Source organism: Amphiprion ocellaris, chromosome 9 (assembly GCF_022539595.1).
Source record: "Amphiprion ocellaris isolate individual 3 ecotype Okinawa chromosome 9, ASM2253959v1, whole genome shotgun sequence".
Lineage (NCBI taxonomy): Eukaryota > Metazoa > Chordata > Actinopteri > Pomacentridae > Amphiprion > Amphiprion ocellaris.
In genome coordinates, this window is record NC_072774.1 from 238731 (window position 1) to 264547 (window position 25817).

Sequence of the window (25817 nt, forward strand, 5' to 3'; positions counted from 1 at the left end):
ATTTATTTATTAAATATTGAATAAAACAATATTATACATGTAGACTCGGTTATTGAGAGTTTGCTGTTTTTATATTGCTTTTTTTATTATACGTTGTGTAAATCGGAACACTTAAAGACATTTCAGTGCTAAAAATACAAATAAAAACTTTCAGAAATAGTTTATTTGTTGTTGATTTAATGGATTTTCCTGCTCAGTTTTCCTCTGTGAAGCTGAAACTTTAATGAAAGACATTTTTGATTTAAATGTTTAAATAAAAAATCACTTTTTAACCAGCGAACCTGCAGAGACTCAGACTGAAGCTGTAAAAGATTCAACGGCGCCACCGTCTGGACAGAAAAAAGCGACTCAGTGGGTCCTGTTATTTCAGTTTATTTCAGATGAAGCTCACAGATAATAAAAGTCTTTACTCTGCTTTTACACCATAATAATAAAACTAAATGTCGATAAGAACAATCTTCAAAAACTCTGGAGGTAACAAAGAAAAAATAATATTTCTACAGCTCCTCAAAAAAACAGAAAATAAATTACATGTTTCTTTAGATAACAGATAAATTACTGTCCTGGCTTCTGTTTATATAGAAAACGTAGGATTAGAAAAGAGAACATTCATACGGCCGTCACACATCCATTAACGAGGAGACACTAATTAGAAAACATATCTGACAGATATATACAGACCTCCACACCTGGCCGGCTTCAGGTGGAGGTTTGGAGACAAACACGTTGATTTACCTGCTCAGGTGAAAGCAGAGACGCCCACACTAACCCGATCCACTGACTGACTCACCAACCCGATCCACGAACCGACTCAGTGACCGACTCACTGATTCACTGACCGACTCAGTGACCGACTCACTGATTCACTCACCGACTCACTGATTCACTGACCGACTCAGTAACCGACTCACTGATTCACTGACCGACTCACTGATTCACTCACCGACTCACTGATTCACTGACCGACTCAGTGACCGACTCACTGATTCACTCACCGACTCACTGATTCACTGACCGACTCAGTAACCGACTCACTGATTCACTGACCGACTCACTGATTCACTCACCGATTCACTGATTCACTGACCGACTCAGTGACCGACTCACTGACCGACTCACTGATTCACTCACCGACTCACTGATTCACTGACCGACTCAGTAACCGACTCACTGATTCACTGACCGACTCACTGATTCACTCACCGACTCACTGATTCACTGACCAACTCACTGACGACAGAAAAACACATCGGTTTCCCTCCCAGGAAGCAGCAACACGGTTTCTCTATTTTAATGAGTGAAAAAATCATTCACCTCTTTTATTTGGATTTATTTGAATTTATCTTGTGTGAAATCTGGAAAATTAACTAAATCATTGAAAATCACTTCATTCTACACGTCTTCTTTAAAAATGTTTTAAAAGTGAACTGTTTATACCAAACAGATTCTGTAAAAAACTAAATATTCTGAGCTTCCTGCTGTGATTAACGGTCAGGTGATAAAATTCAGAGTTTTCAGGTGATCTGCAGGCAGTGTTTCCACTGTGGGGACGTAAAGATGTTTGGCATGATTGTAAAAATGAAGAAGTTGCTCAGGATTAAAGTCCACATTCTCTGTTCTTCCTCACTGAACACAAAATGCAGAAAAAGACTAAAACCAAATGTGTTTTCTGTGCAGCCGAAGAACACATTCATGGGTTGGGAAAAAAAAAGTAGGAGCCAGAAACTGTAAAAACTAAAGAATCATCACGGATTTCACCTTTCCAACGGTCCTTGAATGCATCATGTGGCCAAATCAGAGCTTAAATTCCACTTTTTAAAATCCACTTTATCCTACGTCTCATTTAAAAATGTGCCGCAAACATCCAGCTTCACTCACATTTATCATCGTTAGTTTTACATTTCTGTGGTTTTACCCTTTTTGTGATGCAAAAGAAGTTATTAAAAGGATGAAAATGCTCAGTTTGGAACCAATAAAAGGTTTGTCTTCATTATTTATTCTTATTTCTTTGTGACGCTCGTCGGTGCAAACAAAAAAAAAAAAAGTTACAGTCATCTTTGATTTTCACCTTTCCAACAGTCCTTGACCTCAGTATGTGAGTCCTATAAGAAAAATTAACCAAATCTAAGCTTAAAATAGTTTATTTTAGCTCAATAAAATCTATTTATTCTACATTTCATATCACTGGTATTTTTATTGGTTGAACTTTTCTCTACAAATAAAGTTTTTCTAAAGGCCTCGTTTCACATAATATTTGGTTTTTCCTTCATCATTTTAAATGGAGATGTTTGTCACTAAAAGGTTAGAAACTGTAAAAACAGAAAGAATCATCGATAATCTTCACCTTTCTGATGGCCCTTAAACACATCATGTGGTTTATTTTATGTGATTCAAACCTTTATTCTACATTTAGCGTTTAAAATGTGCGTTTCATTTTAACTGTATTTATTCTTAAGGCTCATTTCTTCCTGGAAACTCCAGAGTTTCTTTTTTAGCTAAACCTGTCAGCTAGTTTCATCCATGTCGGCTGACTTCCTGTTTGGGATCGTCTCGTTCTATTTGGTCGCTAACTTCCCTCCGACTCCTTTGGTTCTTCTGTCCAGGAACTGAAGAAAAGGACTCTGGAGGAAATATGCTTTTTGCAAACGGAAAAAAGACAAATGACGTGTCGACAAAATGCTTCCTGGCTGGCTCCAGAAGATCTGATTAAATTAGTGGTTTGAAGATCCTCAGAGAGCAGGAACCTGGAGAACCATCAGCAGGAACCTGGAGAACCATCAGCAGGAACCTGCACAACCATGGAGGCTCATGGAGGAGAACCATGGAGGCTCATGGAGGAGAACCATGGAGGCTCCTGGAGGGAACCAACGACATCTGCAGGAATCGACACTTTTTTTTTTCCTTTTTTAAAAATCTTTTTCTACTTGTGGACCAACAGGTGAGAACCTAAATCCTGCAGAGAAAAATCGGCACCACTCAGTTCTTAGAGCTCTCTAAACGTTCTCTTAAACGTTCTCACAGGTTGGAGGTTTTTCTGTTTTCTATCTGCACATTTCTGACCTGTGTTCAAAAATCTGATCTGCTTTAGAAAGAAACTGACTCATTGATTAAATATGAATAAAGGCTTTAGACTTCAGGTGGGATTTAATTTCTACTGAAAATCTGAAAAAATCCTCACGTTAGTTCTTTTTTCTTGCCCTGAGAAATGATAGAACCTGATAGAACCTGATAGAACCTAATAGAATGGAACGGCATCTAAATATTACAGAACTTGTGGCACATTTGGGTTTTTTGTGTCATTTTCCTGCATTTTTATGCAGAAATCCATGAAAGAGATGAATCCTGGAAACTCCTGACCTGCTGTCAGAACCTGGGCTGATTGGTTCCCTAAAGGTTCCTTAAGGTTCTCTAGAGGTTCCTAAAGGTTCCCTAGACGTTCCTGCAGGCAGAATCAAGGTTCCTAAAGGTTCCTGCAGTGACAACGAAGTTTCCCTAAAGGTTTCTGCCATCATAATGAAGGTTCCTAAAGGTTCCCTAGAGGTTCCTGCAGTCAGATGAAGGTTCCTAAAAGTTCCCTATGGGTTCCTAAAGGCTCCCTAAAGGTTCCCTAGAGGTTCCTGCAGTGATAATTGAATGTAAGCGCACTGGGAGTTCTGCTTTCACAGTTTTACCTGAAGATTCAGGAGAAAAAAGCTAAATGGAATCTGGACGCCATCACTCTGGGCGTCCGTTTCTATGCCGTCAGCCCTCCTCAACCAATCCCTGGCCTCTTGGCGCTCCAGGGCTGCTGTGATTGGCCGGTCAGTGCCTCTTGGCCCGCTGGGCGCTGTGGGTGCAGGAAGCACAGCAGGCGGCCTGGTAGTAGGAATAAACGCAGAGCCGGGCCTGGACCACCATCACACAGTTCTGACGGCGGTCCCGACAGTTCTCATCTGGAAGAAGAAGAAGAAGATCAGCTCCGGATTAGACTTTAGAAAGAACAGAAACACCAAAACCTGGAGAGGAAGTCGTGTTTTCTCCAGATAAATCCTCAAAGTGATGACAATAACGAGCCAGAAAGCAGAAAAACAGACAGAAAACGAACCAAATCTAAAAATAAAATCTTCATCTTTCATTAACCCTCATGTCGTCCTGTGGGTCAAATTGACCCATTTTAAAGTTCGAAAATGTGGGAAAAAAAATATATTTTCACAGCGAAATTTCTGATGTCCACATTTTCAACATTTCTGGGAAATCTTTGAACATTTTTTGGTTGAAAAAAAAGAAATGTTAAAAATGTTTCTTAAGAACATTCACATAAAAATCAACCAAAATCCAGCGAATTTTGCTGGATTTTGGTTGATTTTTATGTGAATGTTCAAGAAAACATTCGAAGTTTCACTGATATATATGGAATCACTTTAGATATTTTTAGGATTTTTTTTGGGAAGATTTTTATTCATTTTTTGAAAATATTTACAAGAATTTTCTTGCCAAATTTGGGGGATTTTTTTTTTTTAAATAAAATTTTTAAGGGAAACTTTTAAGGAATTATTGTAATTTTCTTCTTGAAGGTTTTGCAAATTTTCAGAAATTTGGGGAATTTTTTTGCTGATTTTTTCAGACAAGGAAACAGTATTTTTGGTGCCCATGAATGAAGACAACAGGAGGGTTAATGGTTCTTTATTCTATGCCTCTAAAACAAACCACTTCCTTCCTCCTTGACGTTGTTGGACATTCGGAAAAATGTTGGATCTGTTTTTAGAAAATAAATAATCAAAGAAATAAAAATGTTATTTTTAATGGTTTTTAAATAAACTCCATTATTTAACCCTCTGAGCCCAGAAAACTGCCGTTAAATTAAAATAATCCTCACAGTGAAACCATTCAACAACTGGAGAATATAATTAACCAAATCTGAACTTAAAATCTTTATATTTTATCAGGGTGGGAACAGAAAGACATCATCGTGGAAAAATCACAACATTTAAAAATAAGTAGTTCACGACTGAAAACCAGATCTGCATAAAAACCAAAACTACACATTTCATAATAATAATAATAATAATAATAATAATAATAATAATAATAATAATAATAGAGATGGACCGATTATCGGTCGGGCCGATTATCGGTGCCGATATTTGGAAATTTGTAGTATATCGGCATCGGCCTTTTTTTAATCCTACGGCCGATATGAAGAAATCAATTTAAAACTGGGTTATTTTGACTCAGATGCAGCCGCGTCTCTCTCTCCTGCTTTCTGTCTCCAGCACTATCCACCCCGCGCTCTGATTGGTTAAGCTGAAGCTGTCCTCACACACACACACACACGCACGCACACACACACGCACACACATTGCGTGCGTCATGGTATGATGAACGGCTAAAAGGGAGATTGTGTGAAGCCTTCTGTAGCCGACACAAAAACAATCAGAAACATTGTGATGTGTGAAAAACAAACAGCTCTGAGACTCCCTGCTGGGAGCACCTGGGACAAAGACACTCAACACTTGCAGCGGCTGGGGGACGGAGACACTCTGACTGGGAGCAGCTGGGGGACAGAGACACTGACTGGGAGCAGCTGGGGGACAGAGACACTGACTGGGAGCAGCTGGGGGACAGAGACACTGACTGGGAGCAGCTGGGGGACAGAGACACTGACTGGGAGCAGCTGGGGGACAGAGACACTGACTGGGAACAGCTGGGGACAGAGACACTGACTGGGAGCAGCTGGGGGACAGAGACACTGACTGGGAGCAGCTGGGGGACAGAGACACTGACTGGGAGCAGCTGGGGGACAGAGACACTGACTGGGAGCAGCTGGGGGACAGAGACACTGACTGGGAGCAGCTGGGGGACAGAGACACTGACTGGGAGCAGCTGGGGGACAGAGACACTGACTGGGAGCAGCTGGGGGACAGAGACACTGACTGGGAGCAGCTGGGGGACAGAGACACTGACTGGGAGCAGCTGGGGGACAGAGACACTGACTGGGAGCAGCTGGGGGACAGAGACACTGACTGGGAGCAGCTGCACAGACATGATCCCAGTCAGAGCGTCTCTGTGTTACTGGTAAGAGAGTGGAATATTTAAGAAATACACAGAGGAGAGATGGCCAAAGTGTGGATTTGGAACTTTCTATCATTTTATTTAGTCAGGGGACAGTTTTAACTCTTTGGGAGAGCAGCACGTCCTTCACTGGCTTTGGACACAGATCTCTCTCTGCCAGACACAGAGAAGACACAAGATGCACAGAAAATAAAGACTTTGCTTCAGATGTAAAATAATAATAATAATAATAATAATAATAATAATAATAATAATAATAATAATAATAATAATAATAATAATAATAATAATAATAATAATAATAATAATAATAATAATAATAATAATAATAAACTTATTCTAGCAATGGAGAACACCAGGACTCCAGATTCGCCCCATGGTCCTAAAGCCCGTTTTTCTATTGTTTTTGCCATTGCAGAGACTGTAGAGGACAGAAAAAGTTTTTTGGAGTGACACAAACTCATTTATGTAAAATGACTCCTAATGATTTTGTAAATAGTTGTGCAAAAGCACCTAAAAATTTCCCACATTTTAGTGCAAATAGTGGTAATAGTGGATATAACTGTGTTGACTGCTACATTTGCACTTTATTTTATGACATAAACAATTTATATTTGCATTCTAAGTTCTGAAGAGGATTCTTTACACATGTTTATGTTAGTCCACAGTAGAAAAAAATAACTTTTTTCTACTCAGACTTTGCATTTTTTCTGCAATTTTAGGTCAAGTGTGTTCATACAATATGTCAAAAATGTATAAATAATTGTAGAATCACACAGGTGAGGTTATACTGAAAAAAAGACACCAAGCAAAGAAATATCAACAGTTTTTAAGGTGAAATATACAGGTAAAATCAGAATTAGTCAAAAATGGACCTCAGTCAAATTGTCCCTCCAGATTCCTAAGAGTTAAAACAAAGATAAGTCATTATAGATACATTTAAATTTTATTTACTGTGGAAAAATGTCGGAGCTATTGATTTAAGCTTTTATTCAACTTTATAAGAGATGCTTCTGAGTGTAGGAAATCCATGCACTTCTGGAGCTATTATTTTCGGGGGTTTGTTTGATTAAATAAACATGCTTTAGGCATTTAAATGAAATTCAGTGTTTGCATTATTCAATTGTTTTTACGTCAATTTTTACACTTTTACTGCAAATGAATATCGGCTCCAAATATCAGTTATTGGCCTCCTCTAACTACTAATAATCGGTATCGGTCCTGAAAAACCCATATCAGTCGATCTCTAAATAATAATAATAATAATAATAATAATAATAATAATAATAATAATAATAATAATAATAATAATAATAATAATAATAATAACAACATTTCCTGTGCAGTTGAAGCCTCATTCAGCTCATTCCTCTGCTCCTTGGAGCTCACCAACAGTCACCTGACACTATTCAGTTCCAGGTTGAACTGCAGGCAGTGTTTCCTCAATAAAATAAATGCAGCAGAACCAGAGAACAGAGGAGCAGGTAGTTGGAGATCCATCCAGCATGGTGGAACACCTTCTACTGATGAGGAGCAGAGGAGAGTTTTTAGAGCCTGGAAAGATGAAAAACTGACCTGAAAGTTGACCAAAATCACCAAAACTGGCTAAAACAATTTAAAAAGTGTCCAGAATGACTCAATCTGTCCAAAATGACCTAAAATCTGTTCACAATTACAGATTTTTAGTCAAAATGAACACAGGAGCAAAATAAAACTGACTGGATCAATAAAAAGTTAGTAGAGATTGTAAAAATGTGAACGCTCAGGATCAAAGAAACTCCATATTTGTCAGAAATGACAAAAATGTGTCAAAAACTATTGAAAAAAAAAACGTCCAGGGTGACTCAGTTTGTCCAGGACGACATAAACTGGTTTAAAATGATGAGAAAAATCATCCAAAATGAAAGAACACCTGTTCAAAATGACAGCTTTTTTTTTAATCCAAAGTGACCCTGAGAGGAAAACCAAAGCTACTGGATGAATAAATAAATGCAGCTTGGCTCAGAAACATGTTGGAGATCCATCCAGCATGGAGAAACATCTACTGATGATGGTGAAACATCTACTGATGATGGAGAAACATCTACTGATGATGGTGGAACATCTACTGATGATGGAGAAACATCTACTGATGATGGAGAAACATCTACTGATGATGGTGGAACATCTACTGATGATGGCGGAACATCTACTGATAATGGAGAAACATCTACTGATGATGGAGGAACATCTACTGATAATGGAGAAACATCTACTGATGATGGAGAAACATCTACTGATGATGGAGGAACATCTACTGATGATGGAGAAACATCTACTGATGATGGAGAAACATCTACTGATAATGGAGAAACATCTACTGATGATGGTGGAACATCTACTGATGATGGAGAAACATCTACTGATGATGGTGGAACATCTACTGATGATGGAGGAACATCTACTGATGATGGCGGAACATCTACTGATGATGGAGAAACATCTACTGATGATGGTGGAACATCTACTGATAATGGAGAAACATCTACTGATGATGGTGGAACATCTACTGATGATGGAGAAACATCTACTGATGATGGTGGAACATCTACTGATGATGGAGAAACATCTACTGATGATGGAGAAACATCTACTGATGATGGTGGAACATCTACTGATGATGGAGAAACATCTACTGATGATGGAGAAACATCTACTGATGATGGTGGAACATCTACTGATGATGGCGGAACATCTACTGATAATGGAGAAACATCTACTGATGATGGAGGAACATCTACTGATAATGGAGAAACATCTACTGATGATGGAGAAACATCTACTGATGATGGAGGAACATCTACTGATGATGGAGAAACATCTACTGATGATGGAGAAACATCTACTGATAATGGAGAAACATCTACTGATGATGGTGGAACATCTACTGATGATGGAGAAACATCTACTGATGATGGTGGAACATCTACTGATGATGGTGGAACATCTACTGATGATGGCGGAACATCTACTGATGATGGAGAAACATCTACTGATGATGGTGGAACATCTACTGATAATGGAGAAACATCTACTGATGATGGTGGAACATCTACTGATGATGGAGAAACATCTACTGATGATGGTGGAACATCTACTGATGATGGAGAAACATCTACTGATGATGGCGGAACATCTACTGATGATGGAGAAAGATCTACTGATGATGGAGAAACATCTACTGATGATGGAGAAACATCTACTGATGATGGAGAAACATCTACTGATGATGGAGGAACATCTACTGATGATGGAGAAACATCTACTGATGATGGAGAAACATCTACTGATGATGGTGGAACATCTACTGATGATGGAGAAACATCTACTGATGATGGCAGAACATCTACTGATGATGGAGAAAGATCTACTGATGATGGAGAAACATCTACTGATGATGGAGAAACATCTACTGATGATGGAGCAACATCTACTGATGATGGAGGAACATCTACTGATGATGGAGAAAGATCTACTGATGATGGAGAAACATCTACTGATGATGGAGAAACATCTACTGATGATGGTGGAACATCTACTGATGATGGTGGAACATCTACTGATGATGGAGAAACATCTACTGATGATGGAGAAACGTCTACTGATGATGAGCAGAGTAGAGAGGAAAAGTCTGGAAACATGGAAATATTAATCCTCACAAAGACTCAAAATTTGTACTAAATTCCAGAAACTTGTGCAAAAAATTGACTAAAATTGCACAAAATGTGTCAAAGGGCCTGAACCTGCCCAGAATGGATGAAAAAAAAACATTTAGAATCACTGAAAACTTGTTTTTGTTCATTTGTTCCTCGATTTTTTCAAATCTCACTCTGTCCTGCTGAGTTTCTGTTTGATTTTACAATCGATCTCAAAAGAACATTAAAAAAAATAGTTTTTTGTTTTTTTTTTTTTTTTTAAATAAAAAAACATTTTTTTTCATTTTCTTTAATTTTTCTAATAAAAAACAAACTTAATGCGAACATGCTGGTGGTTCACTGGACGTTGGCTTTTTCCTTCTTTTCTTTTTCATCTCATTTGGTCGAGTTTCATCATTTCGATTTTTGAACATTTCTGTCATTTCTTTATCTCACTCTGTCCTGCTGAGTTTCTGTTAACCAACTTTTCCTTCTAAACATGTATACAGATGTGGTTTACCTGCCACCGCTGGGCTGCAGGGAATGCTGTTGCAGCTCTGTTCCTGCTCAGGTTTGGTTTCTGCATCACATTCAGGGCTGTGCTTCTTCTCTGGAGTCAGACATCGAACCTCCCTCATCTGCAGCCCGTTACCGCAGGACTGCGAGCACTGAGGATGGAAAGAAAGCAGATGATCCGCGATAAAATGACCTGAAGGAGCCCCGAGGTTCATCTTTAATGATAAGGGTTTCGGGGATTTAGAGGGTTTAGAAGGTTATGTGGTTTAGAGGGTTAGGGGGTTTAGAGGGTTTAGAAGGTTATGGGGTTTAGAGGGTTAGGGGGTTTAGAGGGTTTAGAAGGTTATGGGGTTTAGAGGATTAGTGGGTTTAGAGGGTTAGAGAGTTAGAGGGTTAGGGGTTTAGAGGGTTTAGAGGGTTAGGGGGTTTAGAGGGTTTAGAAGGTTATGGGGTTTAGAGGATTAGTGGGTTTAGAGGGTTAGAGAGTTAGAGGGTTAGGGGTTTAGAGGGTTAGAGGGTTAGGGGTTTAGAGGGTTTAGAGGGTTAGAGGGTTTAGAGGGTTAGGGGGTTTAGAGGTTTAGAGGGTTTAGAGGGTTAGAGAGTTAGAGGGTTAGGGGTTTAGAGGGTTAGAGGGTTAGGGGTTTAGAGGGGTTAGAGGATTAGGGGTTTAGAGGGTTTAGAGGGTTAGGGGGTTTAGAGGGTTTAGAGGGTTAGAGGATTAGGGATTTAGAGGGTTTAGAGGGTTAGGGGTTTAGAGGGTTTAGAGCAGTGGTTCTCAACTGGTCTGGGCCCCACCATAAAACTGAAATGACAAGTCGTGACCCAAACAATATTTCTCCAAAAATCAACAATTTATTGATTGAGCGTTCGAAGACAAAACTTTTAAACCTGAACTCAAGTACTTCACAACTACTCAAAATCAAGCAGCAATACTAATTCAAATACTGAGGACTTTGAAACAAGTAGAATAGCCTCAAGTAGTTCTCAGGATATATAAAAGTGCATTTTTTTCTACAAAAAAAGTGCAATTCAACAAAACCAGTAGCTTCTCATAATACTGCACAAGTCTGCAACATTGCTGTTGTAGCTGGAGAAACTATGTATAGAAATATGTGCAAAAGAGTCCAAAACATGAAAACTGATGAAGTGCATTCAACAAATTATTAAAGTGAAGAAATGCTTAATGTTCTGATCAATCTCAAAATGTAAACAAAATAAAACATTTTTCAAAGGGCTTAACTATATTTGAAAGCCAATATTTGGGGAAAAAATAGTGTGCAATATTGAAAGAAAAGTGTGTTTTTAAGCACTTACAAATAAACAAAAGTCACAAGTCACAATAAAAGTACTGCAGAACTACATGAAGTTCTAATGGCTTAGCTGAGGACGCTTTTTGGCCTTTACAAGAGTCTCAAAATCTGGCTGTATGCATGATAAAGCAACTCTGAGGTCATGCTCAATGTTCAGTTTATTTCGGTATTTTGTTTTCAGCTGAACAAGAGCTGAGAAGCCACATTCACAGAGGTATGTGGTGCTGAATGGTAGGAGGATTTTTACAGCTCGACTAGCAATGGAGGGATACTCTCTCATCACATCGTTGCACCAGAACTGGGAAAGGCTTACCTCTGTGAATTTCTTTCTGAGAGTGCGGTCACATGATAGCTCCACCAGCTGACATTCATCGCTGCTAGGCAACGTGATGCTTTCCATGTTTATTCCAAACGGGTCGCGCACCCAGTCGTCCTCGGGTTGTTTATCGGGAAAGTAGTCGCTAAACCGCTCGAAAAGTTTATTCAGATGCGTGCTTTTGGACTCCTTTGTCTTCGATGTAGGAAAATCCATATTTAATGTACTCGCTGTCGAGTGTCCTCACCGGTCGCTGCTGACACGACGACCCCCTGCGGGTGCGGAGGGGAACTACAATGACTCGCCACTAAATTGGATTATCTTTATTTTTCTCTCTTTTTAGAAAAAGGCTCGCGACCCACCAAAAACGGCCCCGCGACCCACTTTTGGGTCGCGACCCACCAGTTGAGAAACACTGGTTTAGAGAGTTAGAGGATTTAGAGGGTTAGGGGATTAGAGGGTTGAGGGTTTAGAGGGTTAGGGGTTTAGAGGGTTAGACGGTTTAGAGGGTTAAGGGTTTAGAGGGTTAGAGGGTTAGTGGGTTTAGAGGGTTTAGAGAGTTAGAGGATTTAGAGGGTTAGGGGTTTAGAGGGTTTAGAGGGTTAGGAGTTTAGAGGGTTAGGGGTTTAGAGAGTTTAGAGGGTTAGGGGTTTAGAGGGTTAGGGGTTTAGAGGGTTTAGTGGGTTAGGGGTTAAGAGGATTAGGGGGTTTAGAGGGTTAGGGGTTTAGAAGGTTATGGGGTTTAGAGGGTTAGGGGGTTTAGAGGGTTAGGGGTTTAGAAGGTTTAGAGGGTTAGGAGTTAGAGGGTTTGCTCTGCTCTTACAGTGCTCCACTCAGTGGTGAACCACTGAGGACGACACTCTCCCATCTCACACTCCTGCACCGCCGCAGGTTTGTCCAGGTGAGCGCATTCAGCGGCCGGCGCGACGGTGAAATCGCTCCCCATCTTCTGGACACAAATGATGTCTCGACGCTGTGTTCCCTCCCCACACAGGACGTTACACTGCAAGGAAATAAAATAATACAAGAACTAGGGATCAGAAAAACTGAACAAAAGTAGAATTTCTTTGATTATTTATGTTGTAAAAGTTGAAAACACCTGGAATTAACGTGAACATCTCTGTCACCTGACTGTCAGTCGCCATTCAGTCTCTGAAGATTTCATATTTTTACAGAATTTGGTTGATTAGATATTTTCCGTGCAGTTACAATGACATAAATCTCCAAAATTAGAGCAGAACTAAGTGTTTTTAAAGGTCAGAGCCTCGGATCGATTAGAGAACTTCAAATCAACCTGAAAGCTTTTCCTTTTAGGGCTTACATTTAGATAGTTTTTTTGCAATTTAGTGAATTCAGATGTGTTTATTACTTTTATTATTGACAACTGAATTTTACTGTCTCATTATTTACCACAGTTTTTTCAAATTAAGATAATTCCTTTATTTAATTAAAGAACTTTCCGTGTATAAATAAAGGCCCCCGTAGAGGAAATAGTCCTAAACAGCTGGAAGTAACAAACTCACCTTTCTGAGTCAGATTACATTAATTATTGGTGAAAATCATTCACGTTTCATTTCATTTCATGGCCTAATAAGGCGCGTTTCCACCAGCACCTACTGGACTCAACGCCTTAACCGTCTTGCTGTCTTCATTTATGGGCACCAAAAAATATAGTTTCTTTGACTAAAAAAAAAAATCCTACAATTCTGCAAAAAAATTCCCCAAATTTGTGAAAATTTACAAAACCTTCAGGAAGAAAATTCCAATAATTCCTTAAAAGTTTCCCTTAAAAGTTATATTTTGAAAAATCCCCCAAATTTGGCAAGAAAATTCTTGTAAATATTTTCAAGAAATAAGTAAAAATCTTCAAAAAAAATCCTAAAAATATCTAAAGTGATTTCATATATATTAGTAAAACTTCTATTTTCTTTAAGAACATTCACATAAAAATCATAAAAATGATTTTTATGTGAATGCTAGGTACTATGTCCTGATGGAAAACCTCACAAACCCAGTAGAGTAGATGCTGGTTGAAAAACACCAACAGACTGTTGAGTAAACTGAGGGAGAAACTGTGATTCTGGTTCACAGCTTGGGTATGAAGCGGCTCAGTGGTGTTTTTGATGAATATTGGGACTGAAATGTGGAAAAAGATCCTTAAAAGTAGAAAAAAGTTTGAATTTCAGCCACCAGACTCCCATTATAAACCAACACCAGAGCCACAGCATGACAACAGACAGACTGAATGTACAGGTGAACAGGTTTCTACAGGTGAACAGGTCTGTCCAGGTGAACAGGTTTCTACAGGTGAACAGGTCTGTCCAAGTGAGCAGGTCTGTCCAGGTGAACAGGTCTGTCCAGGTGAACAGGTTTCTGCAGGTGAACAGGTCTGTCCAGGTGAACAGGTTTCTGCAGGTGAACAGGTCTGTCCAAGTGAGCAGGTGTGTCCAGGTGTGTTACCTGAGTCCAGGGGCTGCTGTACCAGGTGGCTGTGGGCTCACATGGACCTCCATTACAGGCCTTCATCTCAGCCGGCTTCTCCCCAACACAGTCTCCTCCTCCTCCTCCCTCTCTGGCGCCTCCTCTGGTCAGACAGACCACCTCCCTCCTCTGGACCCCCGGACCACAGGGGGCCGAGCACTAAATCCCAGACAGGAAGCAGAACATCGGTGGTTCATTAGTCGTTTAAAGTGACGACATCCAGACTAATCTAAGGACTATAAGGAACCCCAGAGATTCTGGAACTACTCCAGGAGATGTTGAACATGGAGTAGAGGATAAATCTAAACTAAGAGGCCAGAAAACCATGTCTGATGTCTTTAACAGGAAAACTCACAGTGATTCTATCTGACAGAAAGTTCCCAGAGTTCCAGGACATCCTGCTGTCAGACACTAACTGATCCTGGATCATTGGAGGATCACTTAGGGGAATAATCAGGAAAAAAAAGGTCTTTAATAAACTCAGAGGAAACAGTCCTAAACAGCTGGAAGCAACAAACTAAACTGGATCCTGACCTAATTTATGATTATTTACAATCAGATCTACACCGAGCAGGAAGAACATTAGGACTTCCTCCTGATGTAGTGTTGGGGACCCATCCAGGTCTGGAGTCCTCTGGACCCTTAAGGTGTGCTGTGGTATCTGGACTCCTCCAGACCCTTAAGGTGTGGTATCTGGACTCCTCTAGACCCTGAAGGTGTGGTATCTGGACTCTACTAGACCCTTAAGGTGTGGTATCTGGACTCCTCTAGACCCTGAAGGTGTGGTATCTGGACTCCTCTAGACCCTGAAGGTGTGGCATCTGGACTCTACTAGACCCTGAAGGTGTGCTGTGGTATCTGGACTCCTCTAGACCCTGAAGGTGTGGTATCTGGACTCCTCTAGACCCTGAAGGTGTGGCATCTGGACTCTACTAGACCCTGAAGGTGTGCTGTGGTATGTGGACTCCTCTAGACCCTGAAGGTGTGGTATCTGGACTCCTCTAGACACTGAAGGTGTGCTGTGGTGGAGATGTTAGCAGCAGACCCTTTAAGTCCTGGAGGTTGTGAGGTGGGGCCTCCATGGATCTTGTTTGTCCAGAACCTCCTACAGATGCTGGATTGGATGGAGATCTGGGGAACTTGGAAGCCCATTCGACCCCTCAGACCTCCATCTAAGTCCAGCTGGTTGAATATGTGTTCAGATGAAACTGAACCTGGTCCAGTTCGGTGAGACTTTTAGAGAAACGTGATCCAGACCTGAAGTGTTGAAATGCCGTCAGATTGATGGACTAGCGTGTCTGAAGGAGGTTTTTTGGTGGATAATCCAGAGTTCTACTGCATCTACTCACCATGTTGGACCAGGTAGTGAAGTACCAATTGGTCACACATGGTCCCATGTTGCACTCCTCGTCCCCCTGTGGGCGGAGCCGGGAATTACACTCCTTATCGTTGACCACGCTGCCCTGATCACTGACGCAGCGAACGCTCCTCGTCCTCCTGCCGACACCACAGTCCACCGAACACTGAGACCAAAAACACAAAGTTACCGTCTCTGTTACCCAGAAAACAATCCAGCATGGATCAATAGAAATAATCAATGAATCAACAAATAATATGTTCTGGTTTCTGTCCTACATGATGGTAAACTGAAGATCTTTGACTAAACCAGACGTCTGAGGAAACTCTGATCCACATTTTTAACATTTAGAGACTAAACAGCTGATTGAAGCATTTCTAAAGAATAAAATATTCACAAGTTTCTTCCTTCTGGTCAAACAATGACTCCAATTGAGAGCATTTCCAGCTGCAGCATCCAGAAAATAAACACTGACTGTTATAAAATGCTGCTTCTGTTTGCTCAAGATTTTAATTATTCATCATAATTTGATGGATTTATGCGACGATAGTTGGTGGGTAGTTTTTACAATGAAATGCTGGTTTTTTTGGTATTTTTTACAGTGCCAGTTGCCTGGTTGGTAGTTTTTATGATGGAGGGTATTTTTTCCAGCACTCGTTTCCCAGTGCGTATTTCCTCTGACCTACCGAGCTCCAGTCCGAGCCCACCTCCCAGTGCGAGCAGAGCTGCAGCTGGCAGGGCTGGGTGGACTGGGGGGCAGTAAGGGCGGCACAGCGCTGAGGATGGACCATGGTGGATCTGTTCCCAAAGCTCTGCCTGCACTGGAGCTGTCGCTGCTGCACGCCGACGCCGCAGGAAACGCTGCATTCAGACCAGGAGCTGACCTCCCAGCTGGAGAGGAGATCACACAGATTAATGTAGAGATTAATATAGAGATTCAAATAGAGATTCAAATAGAGATTAATATACAGATTAATATTAATATAGAGATTAATATAGAGATTAATATAGAGATTAAAAATAGAGATTAATATACAGATTAATATTAATATAGAGATTAATATAGAGATTAATATAGAGAGAGTCACGTGACGTGGTAGGAGAAGATGGCTGCCTGAGCAGGAGCTCCAACTAGCATCACCAAATATCCTCTATAAGCATTTATAACCATAGTTCTAGAATCGTGTCTTGCATGTAGAACTCGCTTGATTAATCAGAATGGCGAAACATTTGAAAAGTGGGGACATTAAGAAACATCTGAGGTCCCAAAACCCGCAGAACGATGGCGACAGCAGTATATCGGAGAGTTCCGAAGCTACACAGGTGGGACAGGACATTGCTAACATATTTGCTGCGCTGCAAAAAATATCCAGCGATTTGGCCGGTCTCGAAGAAATTCGACGAACCACAACTTCTGTCGAGGCTAAACTTTCTGCATTAATTATGCGCATGGTGGAGGTCGAAAAGAGGGTGGAGTGGCTAGAGGATGCAGATAAAAAGATGAGAGCATCGCTGAAAGCTAACCCGCTAGCCACTAAAGTGGAGGTGGAGAACATCCGTGATAAACTGGAATATTTGGAAAACCGCAACCGGCGCAATAATCCACGTTTTGTGGGCGTCCCAGAAGGCAAAGAGAGCGGAGATATGGCAGCATTTATGCAGAAACTATTAGCGTCGATCCTCGACTGGGACAACACGGCACAGCCACCAGAGATTGACCGGGCACACAGAGCACCAACACCACGGCCAAATCCAGGGGAGAGACCGCGGACGATCCTGGTCCGCTTCCCGTGCTCAGCTGACAGGGAGTTCATCCTACGCGCAGCACGGAATAAATCAGAGCTTCTCTGGGAAGGTAACCGCATCATGATTTTCCCTGACTTTTCGAGAGCCACACAATTGAAACGGGATAAATTCGGGGAGTGCAAGAAGGCTTTGAGGGAACGCAACATGAAGTTTGCTCTTCTGTACCCTGCCATCCTGAAGGGGGATTGCAACGGGGGTCAGAAGCGTTTTGACGATCCGAAGAGAGCAATGGAATATATCCAGAGGGTTACTGAGTGACCTGTGGCCCGTCACCTGGTTCTGATCGGGGCCAAAGTTGCCAGACTTGTCATCTGTGTGTGGGACACGACAATGCAGAGGAGATGACTGTGTCGAGGGGGTAGGGGGAATGGAATAATTTCATTTTGTTCATTTTCTCTGAGTTACGGTTTCTCTCTCTCCTCCCTCCTGCTCCCCACTAGATTTTATTTACTGTCTTCAATTTAAATGTTAACTAATCCTTTTTTTTTCTTTTCTTGCTTATCTCGGTTTAAAAGGGGGAAGTGAATAGACTAAAAGATCTGGGTAACCGTTGACCGGTTGTCATTTCCCTTTGCTACTTTTATTTGTTTCTACAGTACTCTCCTCGTAATATTTGATTTATAAATAACGGAATACGATGCTGGGGGTTTGCGTGAGGCAAGTCACTGAACAATCGACAGTCATGGACCGTCAGGTTAGTCCTGTTCAATGGAGCAGTGCAGAGTTCTATGTTAGGCGCTGTCTCTGGGTAGTGAGGGTTTCTGGGGTAGAAGGGTCTGAAGTTAGTTATTTTGTACATATAGCTGAGGGAGTGTTGCATCTCAAAAGTATGTATCTTAAAGCTGTTAATGACTGCTAAATTTGATAATCTGCGCATTGCCACTTGGAATGTGAAGGGCCTGGGTCATCCAATTAAAAAGAAGAAAATATTTTCAGTTTTGAAATCTGAGAAATTGGATGTGGTGTTTTTGCAAGAGACACACCAGTTGGCAGTAGAAGCTGAGAAGTTATGTAAAGACTGGGTGAGCCATGTATATTAGAGTGGAGGATCCAGTCAAAGCCATGGGGTTTTAACACTTATAAATAAAAATTTGCAATTTAAATTTATCCGGCAAATTAAGGATACGATGGGAAGGATCCTCATAATAGTGTCAGAGATACAAGGTCATATAGTTATTCTGACAAATATCTACGCTCCAAACAGAGATGAGCCACAATTTTTCATAGATTTAGAGACAAAAATGCAACAGGCCGGTAACCATAAGACTATCATTGGTGGAGATTTTAATTTAATACTGGATCCTGTTATTGATCGTAGCAGCACTGTCTCAACCAGGATGCCTAAAGCCACTTTGGTAGTGAGACGTATGGCTGAGTCTTTAGGCTTGATAGATGTATGGAGGATTTTAAATCCCCGTGGAAGAGACTACATCTTCTTCTCAGCCCCACACTCTACTTTTTCTCGAATAGATTTCTTTCTTATTTCCAAAGATCTTTTACAGTCAGTAATGTCATGCTCCATTGGTAGTATCTTGGTCTCTGACCATGCATTAGTTAGCTTGGAGGTTTTGCCTTTTAGTGATAGGACTCGGATGCCAAGGTGGAGGTTAAATTCATCTCTACTACAGAATTCTAGATTTAAAGAGGCATTAAGAGGTCAAATTATGATGTACATTGAGACGAATGGGCCCACGGCGCCCTCTGCGGGGACAGCCTGGGAAGCGTTGAAAGCGGTGCTGAGAGGTTTTGTAATCCAGTATGCTTCTTATGAGAAAAGAAGGAAGATGGCAAGGCAAAATGAAATTGAAGACAGAATTAAAAAGCTCGAGACCAAAGTAAAAAAACACTTTACTGGTGATGACTTTAGGGCTTTAACACAGCTCAAATATGAGTATAATAGTATCTTGTCACAGAAAGTTGAATTCTCGCTCTTCAGAATGAGACAAAAATATTATGAGTCAGGGGATAAGGCTGGTAAATTATTGGCAAATTGTTTAAAACAGAGAGAGCTTTCATCAATTATCTCAGCCATAAGAACAGAGGAAGGTGAACTGGAGGTCAAATCTGAAGAAATAAATAGTAGGTTTAGAGAGTTCTACATAAATTTGTATAAAGCTGATAACCAACAAAATGGGGAGTGTATGGAGACATTTCTGCAGGGATTAGATCTTCCCAAGCTGTCTGAATCTCAGAGAGCCAACCTTGATTCCCAAATAACCAAGGAAGAAATTATTAGGGTAATTAAAGAGTTGCCGAGTGGGAAAGCCCCAGGACCAGATGGGTTCACAGCTGAATTTTTTTTAAATGCTACGCCTCTGAGCCGACACCTTTACTCCTGAGTATGTACAATGAGGCTTTTGAAAAGGGACAGTTACCAGATACCTTATTAAAAGCTTTAATTACACTTATTGTTAAAAAAGACAAAGACCCTTGTGATTGTAAAAATTATCGTCCAATCTCTCTTATTCCAATGGATACCAAGATTTTGTCCAAAGTTTTAGCTAATAGGCTGGAGAAAGTCATGACCTCTTTAGTGCATGAAGATCAGGTGGGCTTCATTTGCAAACGTAGTTCGGCAGACGGTTTATTGATATTATGTGGGCATTCTCAAATTCTAATTCGCCAGTTGCTGCTGTTTCACTTGATGCCGAAAAAGCCTTTGATAGGGTGGAATGGGGCTATTTATTTAGGACATTGGAAGTATATGGTTTTAGAGAAACTTTCATTAAGTGGGTTCATCTATTATATAAGCGGCCAGAAGCAGCAGTTCAAAGCAATGGGTACATATCCTCATATTTTGAATTAGGGAGGGGTACACACCAGGGTTCCCCTCTCAGCCCTCTGTTGTTCTGTTTGGTTATGGAACCCTTAGCAGCAGCGATTAGAAGGGACGATAACTTCCCAGGAGTGTTGTGCGGTGGCTCTGTCCACAAATTATTTATGTATGCGGATGATATTCTTCTACTGGTGTCGGATCCTGTGATTTCGATGCCGTCATTCCTAAATACAATAAACACCTTCTCGAAGTTCTCAGGGTACAAGGTAAATTGGGATAAATCAGAGGCTCTTCCCTTAACAAAGTTTTGTCCCACTACACTCTTCCAGGCTGGCGGATTCAGATGGCCCAAGCAGGGGATGAGATACCTCGGTGTTCTCTTCCCCCCTGTGTTGGATAATATTATTAAAGTGAACTTTGATCCTCTCATAGAGAAGTTAGGTATTGATGTAAAACGCTGGTCATCACTATATTTGTCATTATGGGGTAAAGTTAATGTTATTAAAATGAACTGTATCTCCAGGATCAACTATCTGCTTCAGTCTCTCCCATTAGAAATCCCATTCAGCTACTTTAAAAGACTAGATAACATGTTTAAAGAATTTATCTGGAATGGAAAGAGACCACGTATGAACATGAGAAAATTGCAGAGACCGGTCAGCGCTGGCGGTTTAGGGCTCCCAAATGTGTTATATTACTACTATGTATTTAGTCTGAGACATCTGGCCCACTGGGCATTGCCCCCGCAGAGGGCCCCTCCATGGTTTGGTATAGAGCAATCTGTAGCAACTCCTCTCTCAATGCTTCAACGTTTGTCCACCAAACTGTTAAAGGCTCACCCAGTCATATCTCATCTTCAAAGTATATGGAAGAAGGTCTCAAGCCTGATGGGGTTTGATCCTTATTTAAATAGAGCCTCCTGCATCTGGATGAATCCTAACCTGAATATTAATAAAAAAGCATTTTTCTGGAAGGAATGGGCAGACAAAGGAATTTTGGGATTGGAAAATCTATATAATGGTAACTCACTCTATTCGTTTGATGACCTAAAGCATAAATATGACTTACCTAAAACCCAGTTCTGGAGGTATCTTCAATTACATCATTTACTGCAACAGACTTTTGGGCTACACTCCCCAAGGTCAGCAGATGAGCTAAATAGAGTTCTTAAGATAATGGGAAAAGGCCATGAAACAGCCAAATACTATAAGATTTTGATGGAATATGGAAGAGATGGAGGTATCTCCCCACTTAGAATGGCTTGGGAAAGAGATCTGGGGGTCTCTTTTAATGAGGAAAACTGGCCTAAGATATGCGGCAACTCCCAAAAGATGTCAAAAGATCTGAGGGTGAGGCTCATTCAATTTAAAATACTACATTGATTTTATTGGACACTGAGTAGACTTTTCAGACTAGGTCTAAAGGATACAGCTGCCTGCTGGAAGTGTGGTAGGGATGAAGGTACACTGATACATGTGTTATGGTCATGCCCCAAGATCAGGCAGTATTGGAAGAAGAGTCATATTAACATCACTAATGTTATCAAAAGACAATTTGTGCTCTGTGCAAAACTTTATGTTTTGGGGGACTGTACAGTGTTGTCTGGTTTTCCACAACCACTGAAACATTGGACACAAACTGCTATCATGATCGGTCGACAGATCATCCTCAGAAGCTGGAAGAAACCCGGAGAACCCTCTTTTCAAGACTGGACAATGGAATTGGGCAGAGCTGCTGCTTATGAAAGAATGTCATACAGGATACTGGACAGAACAGAAAAATATTATCTGAAGTGGGACATGTACCTCGATAGCATCCAGATGTCACAGTAAAGATCGGGCTAATGCGCAGTGATGTCAATGAGCTGGTGCCAGATGTATTTTGTTTTGTTCTATTTATGTGGTTACTCAGCCAGCTTACTCACTATGGGTACTGCCTTCCATAATAGGCTGAGATGCAAATCACCTCTGAGAGTGATGGACCCTTCTTGGTTGTGGGTGGGTAGGATGGGGGGGTTTGAGTGTTGGTTTTGTATGTTGCAAAAATTTAAAAACAATAAAAACTACAAATCATTTAAAAAAAAAAATTAATCGGTTGATTATTTTTTAGATTAATCGGATAAAAAAACCACATTTTTAATTTCCGCCGCTTTATTCAGAAAGAGAAGATTTCGACTGACAGAGCAAAAAAGATCATTGTAGCGAAGCCTTCGTCTTCAACCGTCGACAGAGGCCTCATGTCAGTGAGCATCATGTTGAGGATGCTCTCAGTCAGGACAGATGCTGCTGTGGTGGACATGATGTCTTTCTCATCATGAAGCCTGTCATTTTTTGCTGTTCATAAAATGAGAAAGATAGTATGAGTATGTACTACAGCACAATTACAACAACTCAGTAGTTATCTGTTTTTTTATTTTTATATATATATATATATATATATATATATACATATATATATATATATATATATATATATATATATATATATATATATATACACATATATATGTGTCTGAGTTTTTGGAAAAGCGCTTTATAAATGAAATTTATTATTATTATTATTATTATTATTATTATTATTATTATATATATATATATATATATATATATATTAGGGCTGGGACTTTAACGCATTAATTTTGATTAATTATTACGACGAAAATAACGCGTTAAGGGTAATAACGCAATTAATTGCACCCTTCTCACTTCCCTCATTTCTGGCACACCGGTAACTCTGATGAACACTCCAGCCCAGTAGGTGGCGGTAATGAACCTAAAGTCTGTTTGTAGCCATGAAGAAGAAGCACAGGAAGCACTGAGTGAAGTCAGGCACTGGTGAACAGTGAAGGAAGACCAGATTGAGCTTGTTGGGCAGAAAGTTTTCTTTTAAAAATCTTCCTGATGGCAGCTTGGATAAAAGCCTGGTTGTGTGTAAATTGTACAACAAAGAGTTTTCTGATCACTGCGTCACTTCAAGCCGACGGTATCACCTCAATGTAAAACATGTTGCTGTTAGCACCAGAGCTAACGTTAGCTACGAGTCATGCTAACGGTGTAGCCATCCCATAATAGACCACTTTTCTAGACAGAGCTTGAGTTTACAGAAAGTCTTAAAATGTTGAATAAAATCGCTATAATTGCACTTAGATTTGCAGTAATCTGTGAATGTAGCAGCTAACAAACAAACACTAGCATCAGGAGAGCTAGCAGAGAGACTAACGTTACGTTTCCTGACTGTAAAACAGAACAAACATAGGATAATGTAGTGACTTACCTGCTGTTGAGCTCCTTCATCCTCATCAGAGACTCCCAACGTGTTTCTGTTTCAGGTGCTGCATCATCATCGTGGTGCTCCTGTTCCATCTCGTATTACTTTTGCAAAGCTTGTATGTTACGCATGTTTTTTGTTTTGTGAAGAGTGAAATGCTCCCACACTTTTGAGGATTTCGGTCAAACTGTTTTCTCAATGTCGGTCATGTTTCATTTGTTGAATTTACTTTTCCTTTGAAAATACCCCCTCTGTGCTGCATCCACCTCGCTCTGTTCAACTCGCTCTGCAGGTGGAGTTTTTTTTTTTTTTTTTTTTTTTTTTTTTTTAAACAAAACTTTATTTCGGTCAGCCAGCATTGATTAAAAAAAAGAGATTAATGTGAGATTAATATATAGATTAATATACAGATTAATATAGAGATTAATATACAGGTTAATATAGAGATTAACAAAACGTGGTGGACTCAGAGCAGAGAAATTATGTGTTTAAAGGACTTTTAAATCCACTCAGATCTTAGAAATCCTCTGACATCATCGTCCACATGTTAATGATTGGTAGATTTTTGTAAATATTCAATAACTCCTCATCAGGCAGCTTCATTTCCACCATGTTAAAACATTCAGCTAATCTCAAACAATCTCAGTCCATCTACGACGTGTTTAGATTAAAGAACTAATAGTTTTCCTACATGAGCAGATTCTGTTTAATCCTTTGAAAACCTTAAATTACAGAGAAAATTTGCTTGGATAAATTCATTATTCAAAATCAGGTCAAATTTAGATTTTTTATTTGACCAACAGGTTTCTCCTGGCTGGAAATGACAGAAATGAGTGAAAAACACAGGAAGCTGTTTAGTTCCAGGTGTTGATTCTGGACATCTGTCACATCTGGAGTAAAAATTTAAAAAATAAATACATTTAAAACATTGAAATAATTCAAATTTGTCATTATCACTAATTTATAGTGAATTTGTATTTAACCAACAGGTTTGTTTTACTTGAAATCACAGAAATAAAACATCAGAAACGTCGTTAGAGGTGGAAATAAAGAATTTGAACCATTTGCAGCTTTTAAAACCATTTTTTCCATGTTGTAGAAAAACACACTGATGATAAAATTCATCATTAATTTCTGTAAAATGATGTCTGACTGTCTTTATTCTGCTGTTTGTGTAACTTGTGAAAATGATCCTCTAAATTTGGCCGGACTGGAAATAATTTGGTTCAAAACTAAAGAACTAAATATTTGTTTCCTAAACTCAGCTCTGCAGAAAAACCAGAAACACGACTTCAGTCTGTATTTGGTGGTGAAACAGCAGCTAATTAACCCTCCTGTTGTCTTCATTTACGGGCACCAAAAAATATTGTTTTCTTGTCTGAAAAAAATCCAAAATATCTGCAAAACAATGCCCCAAACTTATGAAAATTTGCAAAACTTTCAGGAAGAAAATTCCAATAATTCCTTAAAAGTTTCCCTTACACCCAAATCCCCCAAATTTGGCAAGAAAATTCTTGTAAATATTTTCAAAAAATGAGTCAAAATCTCCTCAAAAAATCCTAAAAATATCTAAAGTGATTCCATATATATCAGTAAAACTTCTAATATTTTATTGAAGAACATTCACCAAAATCCAGTGAAATTCACTGGATTTTGGTTGATTTTTATGTGAATGTTCTTAAGAAACATTTTTTACATTTCCTGTTTTCCACCAAAAATGTTCAAAGACTTTCAAAAAATGTTGAAAATGTGGACATCAGAAGTTTCACTGTGAAAATAATTTTTCCCCCACATTTTCAAACTTTAAAACAGGTCAATTTGACCCACAGGACGACACGAGGGTTAAAGAATAATTCAGTGTATTTTGAGGTTTATTTGGTGGTTAAACGGCCGTTAATTAAAGAATAACTCAGTGTATTTTGAGGTTTATTTGACTCACAACGGTGGGCAGGGCTGCGTGTTGCAGGGTTCCTCCTCTGGAAGCGGTTTGGCTGCAGAATCACATTTCCTCTCTGGAACTTCCTCATCGGTGTGTCGGTTTAGACACAGAACGACTCTGAACTGAGAACCTGCAGACGGAGAAAAACACACAAAGATTACGGCTGTGTTTTTGTAGTAGCAGACAACGACCAGAGGGGGGCGTCCTAAAGTCGTCTGAGGAGATCAGATGTAGGTCAGAGGTGGTGTTCACATTTAGAACCGCCTGGATATCAGGAGAACTCTCAGGCTTCACTTCAGGCTAAACTCTGCTACTGGTCAGTGT

At 40.0% G+C, this 25817-nt stretch overlaps 1 protein-coding gene across 1 annotated transcript in view; it reads right to left on the bottom strand.

Moving 5' to 3' along the window:
- Positions 1 to 356: 356 nt before the first annotated feature.
- adamtsl4 (ADAMTS-like 4) overlaps positions 357 to 25817 on the bottom strand; it is a 78840-nt gene continuing 53379 nt past the window's right edge. The window contains exons 11-17 of the mRNA XM_055013544.1: positions 25494 to 25623; positions 16392 to 16596; positions 15698 to 15871; positions 14328 to 14507; positions 12691 to 12870; positions 10246 to 10393; positions 357 to 3932 (exon numbers count right to left, since the gene is read on the bottom strand). Coding sequence (XP_054869519.1) covers positions 3802 to 3932; positions 10246 to 10393; positions 12691 to 12870; positions 14328 to 14507; positions 15698 to 15871; positions 16392 to 16596; positions 25494 to 25623 — 1148 coding nt within the window. The 3' untranslated portion in view covers positions 357 to 3801. The remainder of the gene's footprint in view (positions 3933 to 10245; positions 10394 to 12690; positions 12871 to 14327; positions 14508 to 15697; positions 15872 to 16391; positions 16597 to 25493; positions 25624 to 25817) is intronic.